The sequence below is a fragment of the Cavia porcellus genome, unplaced genomic scaffold, assembly GCF_034190915.1.
Source record: "Cavia porcellus strain 051 isolate PalLab524CR breed Dunkin Hartley unplaced genomic scaffold, mCavPor4.1 scaffold_10, whole genome shotgun sequence".
Taxonomy (NCBI): Eukaryota; Metazoa; Chordata; class Mammalia; order Rodentia; family Caviidae; genus Cavia; species Cavia porcellus.
In genome coordinates this window covers 32,135,173-32,150,623 of record NW_026947493.1, presented here as the reverse complement: position 1 = coordinate 32,150,623, position 15,451 = coordinate 32,135,173, and the positions used below count along the sequence as shown (strand labels likewise).

Sequence of the window (15,451 nt, the reverse complement as noted above, 5' to 3'; positions counted from 1 at the left end):
CTGTAGCTTTAGTTGGTAACTGACCGGAGCTAGATTAGTTTTGAGTAAGATCTGGTAGGACTGATAGGCTCCTTGTTTTGTTGGAAAATAGCTTTTCTTCTAGCTGCTAAGTAAATAGTTTTTTTCTTTTAAACAAAAAGAGAAGCAGTGGAACTGATTACTAGAATTATTCTAGTGACTAGGGCACAGTGGTTATATAAAATGAGTTATTTAGCTACAGTTACTAACATACCATCTTCTAGTGTTTCAGGTAGTAAGAAAATTTAAAATTTTTTTATTTTTCAAATCTGTTTTACTCAAGGATAAAATGAAAGGAAGAAAAGTATCAAATTTAATATAAGGAACAAGGTTGTTCTAATTGAGAGCTCAGAATGGGCAGCATGTGGAGGCCGAGATCCACCTAGAGAAGACTTGTTTATATGTGAACTACTAGACATGCTGAAAATTTGCTGCAGTGTCAGAACAAAATAGAGAATTGAGGTCAAGAGCACTTAAACAACTTTGTCAAGTTAATGTCCATTTCTATAAGCAAGGGAACAGACTGATGCTGTGTAACTCATGTAAGGTACAACTAACATGGAAGAAAGCTGGGATTCAGACATGAGATGACATGGCTTCAAAGCCCTTTGCCTGTCACCATTTGACTCTCATGCTGTCCCACTCCTGGAGCACAGTCAGTTTCTATAGTAGTATTTTATTATATGGATTTAATTGGAACCAGTCTAGAATTTTTACATTCAGAATGTTCTGTGTTTTCCTGGTACTGAAATAGCAATTCCCTATATATTACTTGATGACTTAATACAAACACATGTCATCTACCATTTTTCTAGGTTGCTGCTAAGTGACTATCTTCGGGGCAGAATTGCTAAAACATTCTGAACATGAAAAGTTAAGTGCAGGCCAAGGGTGGCGAGGGAGGGTAGCTGATTTGCACTGTGTAACTTTGAAAAAGAGCTTCTAAAGGAGAATTTCCGTATTTTCAGTGCTCCTTAGGGTCATGGTGTTTGGTCCCACTAAATCATAAAAATTGGATCAGAAAAGTAGGCAAGATATGGTTGGTTTCCTCCATGAATCTGACTTGTTATTTTCATGCAGAGCCAAGAGTCTCAGTCCCTCAAGCTTTGTTAATGCCGGAGCTCAAGAAAATGGGCTGGTTGGCTTCCTCATTTCCAGTGCTACACAATCTGCCAAAAAGAATGACTGGCAGAGCTTGGGTGGCCTCATGTTAGGAAATCCTCCCCCAGATTATTGAGAGGTGTTCTCGAAGGACACTGTAGGTTAGATGTGGAAGTAATGACTAAAATAGACCCAGTAGTACCGCCACTTACCACGCAGGGGCATTGTAAGAGTCTGAGTTTTGTGATGTTTGATTGTCACACAAAGGAATACCCATCTTAAGTAACTGCAGCCTCAAGTACTGGAAAATTGCTTACCAGATTTTATATTGTATTAGAACATTTCCAAAGGAAAAAAAGCTGAGGGTTTAGCTCAGCGGCATAAGTGCCTGCTTGGCAAACTCAGGTCCTGAGTTCAATCCCCAGTACTAAAACAAAAGAGAAACATTTCCATTTTGGTGAAATGCCAGTTTTCTTTTTCAGCAGCAAGGAGAGCCTTGCCACATCCACCATTTGTATATTCATCTAGAAATTTCCCAGTGTACCAGTATGTCGGAGGTGATCGTAGTTTTCATGTTGTGCTGAACTATTAGGAATTACTATGGTTTTATATTTAAACGTTCTATCAAGGTTTGGCCATCATTCTGAGTATGCCATGACTACCTCGTGTGTTGGCATAGTTTATTAACTAGCTTTCTCCTAGCATAGCAGTAGGACCGCCTATTTCCTCTTGGGCAGGTAGCACGTGTGAGTGTTACTTCCAAGGTTCTAGATGTTTTAACCTTGATTCTTATCTTTGCTTCCTTTGAGCTGCACATAGTGGAGCCATGAATTTGCAGCAAATTCAGAGAAATTCAGATTTGGAGTAAAACCACCAGTCAAAGAGACTAAGTCTGTCAATCAAATAAGATGAATAGAGGCCCCAATTTTATTTATTGTTTGTTTGAGACAGGACCTCACTGTGTAGTCAAGAATGGCCTGGAACTCACTGTGTAGCCCAGGCTGGCCTCAAACTCACAGTGATCCTCCTGCCTCAGCTTCCCTTTTGCAGGGATTATAGGTATGTGCCACCATGCCCAGTGCCACAATTTTATTTCTAAGGTGATTTAACTGTAAAACAGTTAGGATTTCTTAGCCTGGGTAAAACTGCCCTGTAATGTGATGGAAGACAGCAACTGGGAACCAACAGCAGTAAGGGAAATGAGGATTAGTTTGAGTGAAATTTTGTTTAGTAGCTAGATCATGAATACGCCAAGGAAACTGTTTTCACTGGGAGGTGGTCCTGCTTGGGCAACAGTTCACAGGTTTCGGTGTTACGGTTTTGTAGAGCAGTTCCCAAGCATCAGCACTAAAACTCACTGATCAATCTGGCCAAACATTAAGTCTCAGAGAAACAACCTGTGGCCCAGCTAGCAACATAGGAGAATGTAAAATATTTTTTTTCCTCTTACTATCCTAAGTAGTTGTGTACATGACAAAAGCTGAGGTCACCTCTTCTTTCCTCATTAGCTTTACCCAGCCTGAGTCTCTGGAAGGAACCTGATGTGATGTATATCAGCTCTGTGAGGATTTCCCATGTTTACTCTGATTTGCTTCTCTGGCCCCAGCTACTCAGGAAGCTGAGGAAAAAGGATCATTTGAACACTGGGATTACAAGCTAGCCCGAAATCCTAGCATACTGGGCAGCTGAGGCAGGCAGATTGCCAAACCTGGGCAATGTAGGGCCTGTTTCAAAATAAGAAATAAAGGGATGGGGCTGTATCTTAGTGTAAAGGCCTTCGATCTGATTTGCTGTGCTGTAAAACCAATAAAATCAAGAGCGGATTGATATTGAGATTGACTGGGCGTGGGTCCCCAGCAGACCTTGGGATTCAGTTAAGCCCAGGATTTTAAGGAGGTTACTGACGTGGGTAGACAGTAATTTTTGAGGCTTACCATAGAACTCACTTATTTTTTGCCTCAGTACTTAAGGGGCCACCTTGTGGGAAGAATGTCCAGAGGACCGGAAGGGTTTGTTCCTGCTTGTATCCCATTAAATCTTATTTCTCACTTTCAGTTTCCTTTTCCCAGTCAGGATACTTTCATTTCTAATTCCCTGTTTTATCCTCTTCCTTTCTGGAGAGAAAAGCATTTGAGTTCCTTCCAGTTTCCTTTCTAATGTAATGTGAAGTCCTTTCTAATGTAAGAGCTGACCCCTGCTGCGGGAGCACCCTTTCTTCTGGCCATTACCTCCGGCAATGCGTTCAGTCCTGGCCATAATTCTGCAGGGCTGGCATGGCTGCATTCATCTCCATTCCGTCCTGCAGTAGAGGGAGGTGGGGCGAAGGGAAGTCTGCTGCCAGCCAGCTGTGGAGTCCATACAAGCCCACGGAGTTGCCTCAGCTCGGGTCCTTGCTGCAATCAATATTTAGTTTCATCTCAGGTTCCTGAAGGCAGCTTCTTGCCTAGTTCTTGAATCTGATTGTGACTTTTTCCCTCTAAGGAAAACTTCCTTCAACCTTTCTCCTCCTCTCACTCCCAAACTACTTTTACCTGCCTCCTCATCTTTTCCTCCTTGAAGCAGCACTGCCCAGGTAACAAGTGTGCTGGTGGCTGGTGAAGTCTCAGAGTGGCTCCCCACACTTGTCAGGTCTCAGAGATGCCTGTCCCCTTGAGAATGCCCTAACTGGCTCTCAGGAGAAGGCTTCACAGAACTAGGAACCTAGGGTGTGAAGGGCTCCTCCCATCTGCTAAGCATCTCCTGTCCAGCCTGTCCCATATTCCACTCTGCCTTCAGGGCTCAGCTCTCCCCAGAGTTCCCATTAACCTCTGGATCACTGTTCCTGTGTGTTCTCACTGTTTCCAATCATTTCTGTGGCTTGCTAGCAGGTGACATGTCTTATTTAACTTGCCTGTGCCTAACAGTGTCTTGAATCTTGCTTTAAAAAAAAAAAAAAAAAAAAAAAAGCAAAATTTTCTTTCTCATTAAAAGCCTTCCTCAAAGCCAGGAATGGTAGCACATGCCTGTAATCATAGCACTTAGGGAACCTGGGCGTGGGGATGCACATCTGTAACCTGACTATACCAGAGGCAGAGGCAGGAAAACTGCAAAGTTGAGCTCACCCTGGGCAACTTAGACCCTATTCAAAATAAAATGAAAAGGGCAGATGGTATAGCTCAGTGGAAGAGCCCTTATTTAGCGTGCAAGAGGCCCCCAGTTCCATCTTTAGAATTTAAAAAGAGTAACACTTCACATTAAAGCATTACTGCTGTAATTTGACATGAATACAGTGTTATCCTCTGGCCACATAATCTTAAATGAAGAAACAAATCTGCTTTGGAAACTGCCAAATGTCCTTTCAAGTCATTTGAAATTTTTCACCAAGTACAAGCTATGACCAAGGTAGATTTCCTACTATAGTACTGGATCGTGTGTATGGAACACGGTGAAAACGCAGTGAGACTGCAGCTGGCTGCAGTCAAGGAATGCTTCTCAGGAATTAATTCTGTGGGACCAGTGACTTGTTAGAGTGGTGGACCCTATGTGCTGCTTTCCCCTATTAGAGAGCTGCAAAACATGCAAAAAGCATAAAGAAATCATGATTCTACTTCCTAGGGGAAATGTTTTGGTATAGTTTTATGTGGTGTCTTTTCTGTAAACATACTGGTATCATTCAGATGCATAATTATAATTGTCATTTACTATAATGTCAAGAATATTCCCTAGCATCATTTATCCTTTGATAATTTGATTTGTTTGTTCTGTATGTGCTGATTGAATCCAAGGCTTTATACATATACTAAACATGTATTTAATCACTGAGCTACATCCTAGCTAATAATCTGATTTTTTTCCTCTTTGAGGTACTAGGGATTCAGTCCAAGGCATCACACTGAGCTATATTCTCAGCCCCCTTTTTAACTTTTTTTTTGGTAATGGGGATCGAACTCAGGACCTTGAATTTGCCAGGCAGGCGCTTATGCTGCTGAGCTAAATCCCCAGGCCCTTTTATTTTTGTTTGAGAGAGGGTTTTGCTAATTGCCCAGTTAGCCTAGCTGGGCTTGAATTTGTGCTCCTGCTGCCTCGGCCCTCTAGAGTACTGATATTACAAGTGTATGTAACCTTGCTAGTTTGTTTTTTAACATAAAAAATTCAAGAAGCTAAGTATGGTTGCACATGTTTGGAATCCCAGCTACTTCAGAAGCTGACGGAGGAGGATTACAGGTTCAAGGCTACTCTGGACAATTTAGCAAGACTGCCCCAAAATAAAATAAAGACTAGGATATATCCCAGTGGTAGAGCATTTGCCTAGCATGCATGAGGCCCTGGTTCAATCTCCAGTACTGCAAAAATAAATAAATCACTATACTATGATTTATCTAATCTCTTATTGAGAATTGGATAATTGTGCTTGAATACTGTACCTTTGAGGGGCTGGGGATTTAGCTCAGCAGCATAAGAACCTGCCTCAAAAGCAGGCAGTTGTGAGTTTGATCCCTGGTACCGATTAAAAAGAAAAAAATATTGTACCTTTGCACAAATCTGGTTATTTCCTTATAACCCTCCTTGAGGCAGAATTACAGAGTTATAGGATAAGAACATTTTTGAAACACTTGACAGGTATTGTTAAATCCTGGCTCCCTAATACTGAGTTTATTATATGATGTATTCAGTAAATACTTGAATAAATGACCACATACCAGTGATTGGGCCAGTTTATACTCCCAGTATTTGAGAACAGCCTTGTCTTGGTCAGTCCCCATCATAATAATGATTAAGCAGGATTTTGGTTTCCATGACTCTGGCAATGAAATGGAAATAAAAATTGAATCCTCCCAATATGATGTACAGTTCTGCTTTAATAGACTGCTGCTTTGAGACACTGGGACAAAAATGGACTGTAAGACTTCGGAGAACATGGCAGACAGATAGCAGCAGCTATGGAGGCTCTCTGAAAGACCCAGCTTAGAATTCAGGAATGGTGCAGAGTAAGGAATCATAAGCAAGAGGAGATATGCCCTGCTGACCCAAGAACGAACTGGGCTGAGAGAAACCAACTGGGAACGCAATCCTGGTGCTATAACAGGAACAGAAAAGCCTCAGTGTGGAAGCTGGAGCCCACGCCATTAAGCCGTGATTTGGGTTTCCTGCCGCTGCTGCTGCTGCTGTGTCTACATCGGCTCGGCAGGGAGAGGTACGCGCAAAAGCTCTGAGAACGGGAATTGGTGAACGGAGTTGGAAGCAGGATGGGCAGGGAGCTGTGCATCGACCTGCGGTGAGTGAGAGAAACTGGGACTCTTCCACGGTCTAGGAGACTCTAACAGAGGACATTCTGGGACCGGGCAGACTTGCGGGAACAGGGCGCTGCAGTGACTTCAGTCACGTATCCCCCTCTCAAGCGGGATTGGTGAGCAGTGCCTAGCCTATATGACGCTGCTGGCTGAGACCCAGTAGGCTAGCACAACCCAGGTCCCAGTGCCTGAAGGTAGGTTGACTTGGAGGGGCGGGCCCCACATAGGCTGCCGGTCTGCAACTTCCTGGTGTGCTGCAGTGGGCAGGAACACCTAGCCTGTGCAATTCAATCAGACTGTGGCCAACAGGGAAGGAAGCTGGGCTTCCTATATATGCTTGCATATATATAAGGAACAAAGAATATGGGAAGAGGGAGCAACAAGAAAGGCTCCTCAGCCCCCAATCCTGAGAAAGAGGCAATAGCAGACACAGCACCAATAGATATAAAGCACTATCTCCAGAGCCTCATAGACGAGTTCAGGAATGAATTTATTAATGACATGAAGCTAGACATAAGCAGAATAGTTAGAGAAATGCTAAGCACCACCCAAGAAAAAACAGATGGTGGAATGGAAGAACAGAAAAAGAGGGGAGAATTTTTTGATGGAGAAAATAGAGAAAGCATAGAATATGTGAAGCAGGTTCAAAGAGATTACCAGGAAACTAAAAACTCTATCGAAAACTGGCATAACAGCTTGAAAGAAACTAAAGACAGATTATCTGAACTGGAGGGTAGATTTGTAATATGGGAGCATGAAATGAAAAACTTCTTAAAAATAACAAACAAACAGCAATAATACAAAGACTAGAAGATGATAAGAGGATCTATAACTTAAGAATTAAGAACATAGAAGAAGTAGGGACACAAACAAATGAACTACAAAAGCTACTCACAGAAATAATCCAGGAGAATTTTCCTAATTTAGCAAAAGGCAAAGATACTCAGTTGTATGAAACATACAGGACCCCAGCCACCTACAACCCAAACAGAGCTACACTCAGGCATATAATAATCAAAATTCCAGAAATCCAATACAAGAACAGAATATTAAAAGCCATCAGAGACAAGAAACAGATCATTTACAAGGGAACACCCATCAGAATTACAGCAGACTTCTCGGCACAAACCATCAAATCACAAAGAGCGTGGGGGGAAATAATTCAAGCTTTGAAAGATAATAACCTCCAGCCAAGATTGATATATCCTGCACAACTATCCCTGGAAATTGATGGAAAAACAAAGTGCTTCCAGGATAAAGAAGAACTAGGGGAATATGCAACCACCAAGTCAACTCTACAGAGAATACTGCAGGATATTCTAAAAAAGAAAAATACGAAGAATCCAGAAATAGTGGCAGAGAGGCCACAATGAATGGAGCAGAAAACAAAATGAAGAAGACAAACTGACAACTAATGACAGAAAAAGAGCTCAACAGAAATGAGGCAGAGAAGATTGGATGATAGGAACAGCTATTTTGGAGAAAATGACATCATAATAGGTAATACTGATTTAGTATCATCTTGTTTTGAAGTCTCATCAAGCTTTTGTTCTTCTGTCTCAATTGGTCTAAACAGGTTGTATCATATTGGATTTTATTATATGTGATAGTATAAACAAAAACTTTTATAGACAAGGAGATTATACAGAAACCATTGTTCATTTTCTGTTAGTTGATTCTAAATACCCTGTAATATTGTCATTCTCTTAAATGGTTTTACATTGTTTTGATATATGTGATGCTACAGTATATGAAGTTATACTCAAAGATTTCAAGGAAAGAGACAATATGGTAACTACTTTTATGTCAGGATTATCTTGTGGTGAAACACTATTTTGCTTAAATGGTTATGTTTTGATCTGCGCTGCTTTGCTGGTATGCCCTCTTTTATCTCAATCTCCATTTTATTATTTTTTATTTTTATCCTTTTAATTAAGGGAAAAATAAATAAAAAATAGCAGGATATATTATAGTAACCCACTTTGACTTTCCATTATCTTGATTTGAAGCCCTGTATTGCTTTCACCATCTTGTTTTGACTGATGTTCCTCTATTCTGTTTTGCTTGATAGTACCAGGTTCGAAAGTTTAGGCAACATGTGTGAAGATAGTGGGATTCATTATGACGCCCACTCTGGTTGACTATTATCTACTTTTGAAGACCTGTAATGTCTCCAATGTTTTGGTTTTGTTGGTTTCGTTCTTTACTGTCTTGTTCAATTTTATTATAACTGATGATATAGGCAATTCTATTAGAGATAGCAGGAGGCATTATGGTAACCATTGTTGATCACCTTGTATTATGCTTTTACATTATCTATTATGTCCACCCTTTTGATTTGACTGACTCTGTTCTGTTATGTCACATTTGGTTGTCCTCTCTTCCAAAAAAAGTAATAAGAACTGTGGGAGCAACAAAACCCAAAATGTGTAATTGTCATTGTACAAAAGAGAGGAAAAGAAAGTTGCTCTAAACGATATAACTGCATGTATATTTAAGTGTATAAGATAGATAAGGATATTACTGAGTTTTGTTGGATCATTGAACAGAACTGTTTGCAGTCTCACTGTGGGAATGTCCACTTTATAAGCTTTAATTTTGTAATTTGAACAACTATTTCTAAGATGACAATATGTAATCCATTAACTAGTGATTTCCTACTGTTTATTTTTTTTCTGTAAATCTGTATAACTTGTACCGTTTTTCTGCTTTTTTTTTCTTTTTCTCCTTAAATAAAATTTTAAAAAATGGACTATAAGAAGAGTGCTTATTATTTTAGGGATAGATTTCTAAATTTGATGATTTTTTTTTTTTTGTCTTTTGCCTTTTTATCGGTACTGGGGATCGAACTCACAACTGCCTGCTTGCAAGGCAGACACTTATGCTGCTGAGCTAAATCCCCAGCCCCTGATGATTCTTTCTTCACAGCTCCCTCTTTTGGGTCTTGGCCCTGACACAGATCTGTCACAGGCACTTCTTAGGGTTGCCCAACAGTCTTTAAGTCAGAGATCTAGCAGGCATACCCTTTAAGACAATCTGGGCCTTTGCTATGATGTCAAAGGGTGGAGGTGGAACTACCAATAAATATTGTTACCTGTTTGAAAGGTAGGTGCTGAGTGGAGACATTTGAAGAATTAGAAATCCTTAGTTCTGTGAATTATAAGAAGTAATACTCCTTGGGCTTTATTATATGCCCAGTCTTCCTGTTCTATTGCATTCTTCCTATTTAACTTTTCATACAGGTCCTACTCTACTTTGCAGTTGGGAAGCTGAAGCTGGCACTCAGAGAAGTTGGGTAATTCACTCAAGGGATTGATTGATTGATTGATTGATTGTTTGAGACAAGGTCTCTCTCTGTAGCCCAGGCTGGCCTTGAATTTGCAGCAATCCTCCTGCCTCAGCCTTCCAAATGCTGGGATTATAGGCGTATACTGCTGTGCCCATCTAGTTTTATTCAAATTAACAAATGGTATAGCCCTGAAGATCCTGGTCATCTGATTCCAAACTTTAACCTCGCTATCTTGGAAAGTTGCCTGGGGGCAAAGGTATATGAATTGTGGTTTTAACTGTGGAGCAGATTTGGGGCTGAAAAGTTGATCCTGTTTCTCTGGCTCTTGATTTGGTGTTCTTGGTGCTAATATGGTGGGATCACAGACTCCTGGTCTGGGGCTGGGGATTTAGCTCAGCGGCATAAACACCTGCCTTACAAGCCTCTGGTCATGAGTTTGATCCCTGGTACCGGTAAAAATACAAAAAAAACAAAAACAAAAAAACAAAAAAAACCAAACTCCTGGTCTGAGGGATTTGACTGAGGTTCTGGGGTGTGAAGGTCTGGGCTGAGCTGGGAGCTTGGGCCAGAAAGACCGGCCTGAAGTCTCTGGACCAGCTGCTTTCTTCCCATTTATTAGAGCTCATGCCTTAGGGTTCTGGGGTCCAAAGCTTCCAAGCGTGGGGTCCTCTTTTGAGGGTAACACTGTTAAGTTCCCTTGTCAGAAGATTCGGTTTCAGGGCTTCCTGTAAAACCTGAATCAGAGAGGCCTTTTTAGAAAGCCCGCGGGTCTGCAGGGCCTGGACCGAGGGTTCATCCTGGAAGGCTCTTCCGAGGCTTAGCGTGCTTGGTGTGGAAGGCATGAGCAGGAGAGATCCAGTTCTAAGAGTCTCTAGTCTAACAGCCCCAGTTTCTTTCTTTTTTTTTCCTTTAACTTTTTATCGGTACCAGGGATTGAACTCAGGACCGCCTGCTTTGCAAGGCAGGTACTTATGCCGTTGAGCTAAATCCCCAGCCCCTTCAGCCCCAGTTTCTGATGTTTCATCGGAAAAGCCCAATTCTGCAAGGCCTGGTCTGGAAGCCTGGGACTTCCTGATTCCAGGACTCAGCATGCAGTAGCTTAGGATCTAAGAATTTCTGGTGATGACAGTTTAGGGTTTGCAGGGTGCTAAGGTCCTGGTAAAGCTGCGAAGAGCTGAAACGTTCAAGTCCAGAGCAACCACATGGGATAGCACACCTCCGCCGTCCGATGTACAAGAACGCTACAAAAGTGCAAAGTTAACGCGCAGTCGACGCTGACCCTGACGGCGCCAGCTCCCCGGGGTTTCGGCGCTAGGACCCGGCGGGAGGCGGCTGCGCGGCGGGCCTCTGTTGACAGCGTCGGAGGCGTGGTCGGGCGGCGCTAGGACCCGGCGGGCTGGGCGCGGTGGCGGCGCGTGGGGCGGCGCGTGTTGACAGCGGCGGAGCGGGGCGGAGCGGGCCGGGCCGAGGCGGCGGCGGACGGCGGGCGGCGGGCGGCGGGCGGCGGGAGTCTGCGCCCTGGGTCCTGACCCGCGTCCCGGGCGGCGGCGGCATGGCCTTCATGGAGAAGCCGCCGGCCGGCAAGGTGCTGCTGGATGACACGGTGCCGCTGACGGCGGCCATCGAGGCGAGCCAGAGCCTGCAGTCGCACACGGTGCGGGGGCGCGGGCGCGGGCGGGGGTCAGGCCGGCCGGGGTGCGGGGCCGGGGTGGGGGGCCGGGCGCCCCGCCGCGCCGGGGGCTGGCGAGCCCTAGCCGGGTCCCCGGCCCGCCACCGGGGTCGCCTGGAGCCGAGGGCAGGAGGCGCTGTGCTGGGCCAGAGGCGCGGCGGACTCCACAGCCCACTGCGGGACGGCACAGCTAGCGTGGCCGGGGTCAGCAGCCCCGCTCCCAGGTCTGCTGCGTGGCCCTGGGCCGTGACCGGGAGCGCGGACTGACCGGGTCCTGCTGGGCAGGTGTAGGAGTGCGCCCCTGCCCTCCCGCTGCCTGCTCTGTAGTGGGCAGTGGTGGCGTGCATTTGAATTTAAGACCCACTGGAGTAGCATAAAGGAGTAATAATAGGTCCTCGTAGTACACGCAGGCGGAGTTCATTGCTGTCACATATACCGTCTTTAATGGAGCTTTAAAGCCGCGGTTGTTTTCATTTGCCTGCACCCCCCTCCCCAAAGGCATACTGTGCATTATAATTTACAAGCAGTAAACCCAGAAACCAGCAAAACCCGTGGAGCTGGCCAGAGGGACTTTGGGAAATAATGAATGGGAAGCGATTTCTTCAATTGTAATGTTCTGTCAGACCACCAAATCAGATTGCAGCTCAGAGGCTTGTTTGTTTACCATTGCAGTGTGTTTGGGGGTTCATCATCTGGAGGCCAAAGCCCCACAATAGCCTTCTGTTTCTCTTTTTGTTCAAGCTCTTCTGGTGTTCAAAGAGACCTTTGATTCTGTTGTATTAAAATAGGACTTTTTGAACCTCAGTTTCCTCTTCCGGCGACCAGGCTTTGTAGGTCTTGAATTGTTGAAAATGTTCATTTTCAGTTAGGAAAATTATTTCTTTAAACAGTGCATTTCATTTCATTTTGAGTATCTTTAATCCTATTTTGTAGACATGTGAAAAGCCACCATGAGAATGCTAACCTTGTTACACTTGTAATTTGTTCCGAGGGAATATTAAGGATTGAAATAGCACAGGTAGTCAAAAATGATTGTGACTTGAACGCTGGCAAATAAATCTTACAACCTCTCAAGGAATAACGTTCTGTCTTTTAGGTCAATTTTGTACTGAAAGTGGGGAGAGAGATGTTTAAATGTCCTCGAGGTCACTTCCTCCAGGGAGCATTCCCTGGTGGTCCCTGCCCAAAGCCATGTGCTCATCTTTGCCTTAGCCTTGCTTGATAAATTAATTGTGTAATTCTTTACTTTTTCTTCTCCATCAGCTTATGAGAGAAGAGACAATTCTTGTTCACTTTTGGGTCCCAGGTCTTGGTAGGTGATAGGATTTCACGTGTTCTTTTGGCAAATAAATAAGTGAATTGTAGCCTTAGTGTGATACTTGCTCTTTTTTAAAATGGTAATTGTGAAAATCAGAACAACAAAGTATCTTAGGTACGAGCAAAGAGGTCAACATTTTAGCAAGATGGTAAGAGGTGCAATGGCATTCCATTTTTATTGGAGAGTTTTTCTTTAAAAAACAATAATTTTAGGCTAGAAATATGATAGTTCTTATAATGATGACTGAACACAAAAGACAATGACTCATAGGAAACTCGTAAGAGACAGACGTGATGAAATAAAAAAAAATATATAGCTCTGTCCTGTATAATTTTTGACTGTTCTATATTCTTGTCATTAGTTGTAAAGTTTGAGAACTAGAAATACTGCATCAGCCCAAAACTTTATTGAGAAAATTATATGCTGATGCAAATGTTTTAGACTATGAGTGTCTTTATGACTAAGTCCTTTTAAAACATGAACTGTTGGAAATTATTGTGGAACAAAGTAGTTGTTACAAGTGGTATGTAGATGAGAAGAGAAAGGCCTAGCTTTCTAGTGGGAAGATTGAAAATGGCTTTGCACCTTGTTAGCTAAATGGAGATGGTATCTCAAAGGTTAAAGATCTACCCTTGCTTTTATATATATATATGTGTGTGTATATGTATATACTTGTATATATATATGTATATACTTGTGTATATATATATATATATATATACTTTTTTTTTTAAAGCCAGTCTTACTAAGTAGCCCATGCTGACCTTGAATTTATGGTGATCCTCCTGCCTCAGCTTCCTGAGTGCTGGGATTATAGCTGTGTGCCACCACACCCAGTTTGCTTGGAAATACTGACTGTTCAGGAAGTTAGTCCCCCGGTGATAGACAGAAACTTATGGGAGAGAGTAGTGGACATCTACTGTATTAGAAGTGGGATTACCTTAGTATAGGCCTGTGACGACAGTAGTCAAGTGACATTGGTTGGGCAAGTCTGAAACCTTTTCAATTTTGATTTTGCCATGTGTAAATGGAGGTAATAAAAGCAGGCTGTCTTAAGTCACTTTCTTGTTGCCCAGGCAAAATACCTGGCAACCTCAATTTAAAGGAAGATAGATTTATTTTGGCTCATGGTGTCAATCCATGGTCAGCTGACTCCAAGGTGGAAACAGGATGACAGAGAGACATGGAAGTTTCTCGACCCATGGCAGCTATGGAGCTGGGGCCAAGGATATACCCTTCCAGTCATATCTGGATCGTTATGAGGTTTAATAAAATACTCTTTTGCAGTGTAAGTCCATTCCTTCCTTTTTCCATCTCTTCATTCCCTGACAATGTATGTGCAGAGTTAAACATATTAAGATATACTACTGCAGGTGAGCTAATTTCTCAGTTTCTTTTTTTTTTTTTTTTTTTTTTTTTTTGTCTTTTTCATTTTTATTGGTACCGGGGATCGAACTCATGACCGCCTGCTTGCAAGGCAGGTGCTTATGCCACTGAGCTAAATCCCCAGCCCCAGGTTTGTTTCACCTTGGGAAACAGTTCATAGCTGAAAATTTTGTATCTGTTTTAGGATATATGAACTTGGAAGGGAGAAATTCAACAGAGAAAATATAGACACTAGAAGGATGCAAAGAACACAATGTTAGAACAAGAAAAGGACCAGCTGGGCATGGTGTAATCCCAGCACTCAGGAGGCTGAGGCAGGAGGATTCTTGCAAGTTTGAGACTAGCCTGGGCTACAAAGTGAGCCCACGACCAGCCTGAACTGCATACATAGTGAGGCTGTGTCTCAAAAAAAAAAAAAAAAAAAAAAAAAAAAAAAAACCACCACAAAAACAGGAAAAGATGTATTTGTATGAGCCACTAGAGGGGTACTAGTGGTAGGTGATTCAGTGCTGCCTGTGATTTTTATTTTCTTTTTTTATGAAGCACAATGAATTTAGCTTCAAGAGATAGACCAGACCTATCCTCAAGGAAATGAAACTTCCATAAAAAGGCCAGTATTTAGGGACAGAATACTTTCAGTCTAAACTCCATAGAAGGGAGAAGGTTTGTCACAGAGGTGATTGGTGAGACAGCTTGGGAGAAATAAGAAAAGACAAGGAAAATATAAGTTCTTGGCTACATGCAAGGAAAAATTTAAAATCAAGAGAAAAATGCTAACCCCACTGAAAAAGAAGCCGGAGGAGTCAGACAGTTCTGGAGAAGGCTATTAGAAAACATGCTCATCTGCTCCTTTCCCGGTTTGTCCAAGTAATATGGATAGCTTTTCACCTCACTTTCCTTCTACTTAATAATCTTCGTGAAGTTCATTTGGATTGCGACCCACTTCCTCTGCATTAGGTGTATTTTGTTGTTGAAAAACTAAAGATAATTAATGAAATTTGCAGCATAACAATTTTTATAAATCTATGGAGAAGATAATGTTACATATTAAAATCTTTACTGAAAAGCCGGGCATGGTGACACACACCTATAATCCCAGCACCCGGAGGCAGAAGCAGAAGAGTTGTTACGAGTTCCAGACCAGTCTGGGCTACAAAGTGAGCTCAAGGCCAGCCTGAACTACAGAGAGAGACCCTATCTCAAAAAGAAAAAGAAAAAAAAATTTTACTGAAAGTGAATCTCTCCTTGATGTTTTGAATTTGGAAACCACATTTCTACACGTTTGTTTATTCAACAACACTCACTGAACAAAAATGATAGGGTGTTGGATCAGAAAGTACCTACTTTCCTGGACCTTGTTCTACTAGATTTTGAAGTCTTTGGTTTTCTAAGGTATATAA

General features: G+C 42.5%; 1 protein-coding gene across 12 annotated transcripts in view; it reads left to right on the top strand.

The window, feature by feature from the left end:
* The first annotated feature begins 11,148 nt into the window (after positions 1 to 11,148).
* Positions 11,149 to 15,451, top strand: part of Pxk (PX domain containing serine/threonine kinase like) — a 77,466-nt gene continuing 73,163 nt past the window's right edge. For 10 of the 12 annotated variants that reach the window (XM_063257198.1, XM_063257199.1, XM_063257194.1 and 7 more), the window contains exon 1: positions 11,149 to 11,332. In XM_063257198.1, coding sequence (XP_063113268.1) covers positions 11,231 to 11,332 — 102 coding nt within the window. In that variant the 5' untranslated portion in view covers positions 11,149 to 11,230. The remainder of the gene's footprint in view (positions 11,333 to 15,451) is intronic. The other 2 variants (XM_023561756.2, XM_063257188.1) reach the window with 1 other exon arrangement.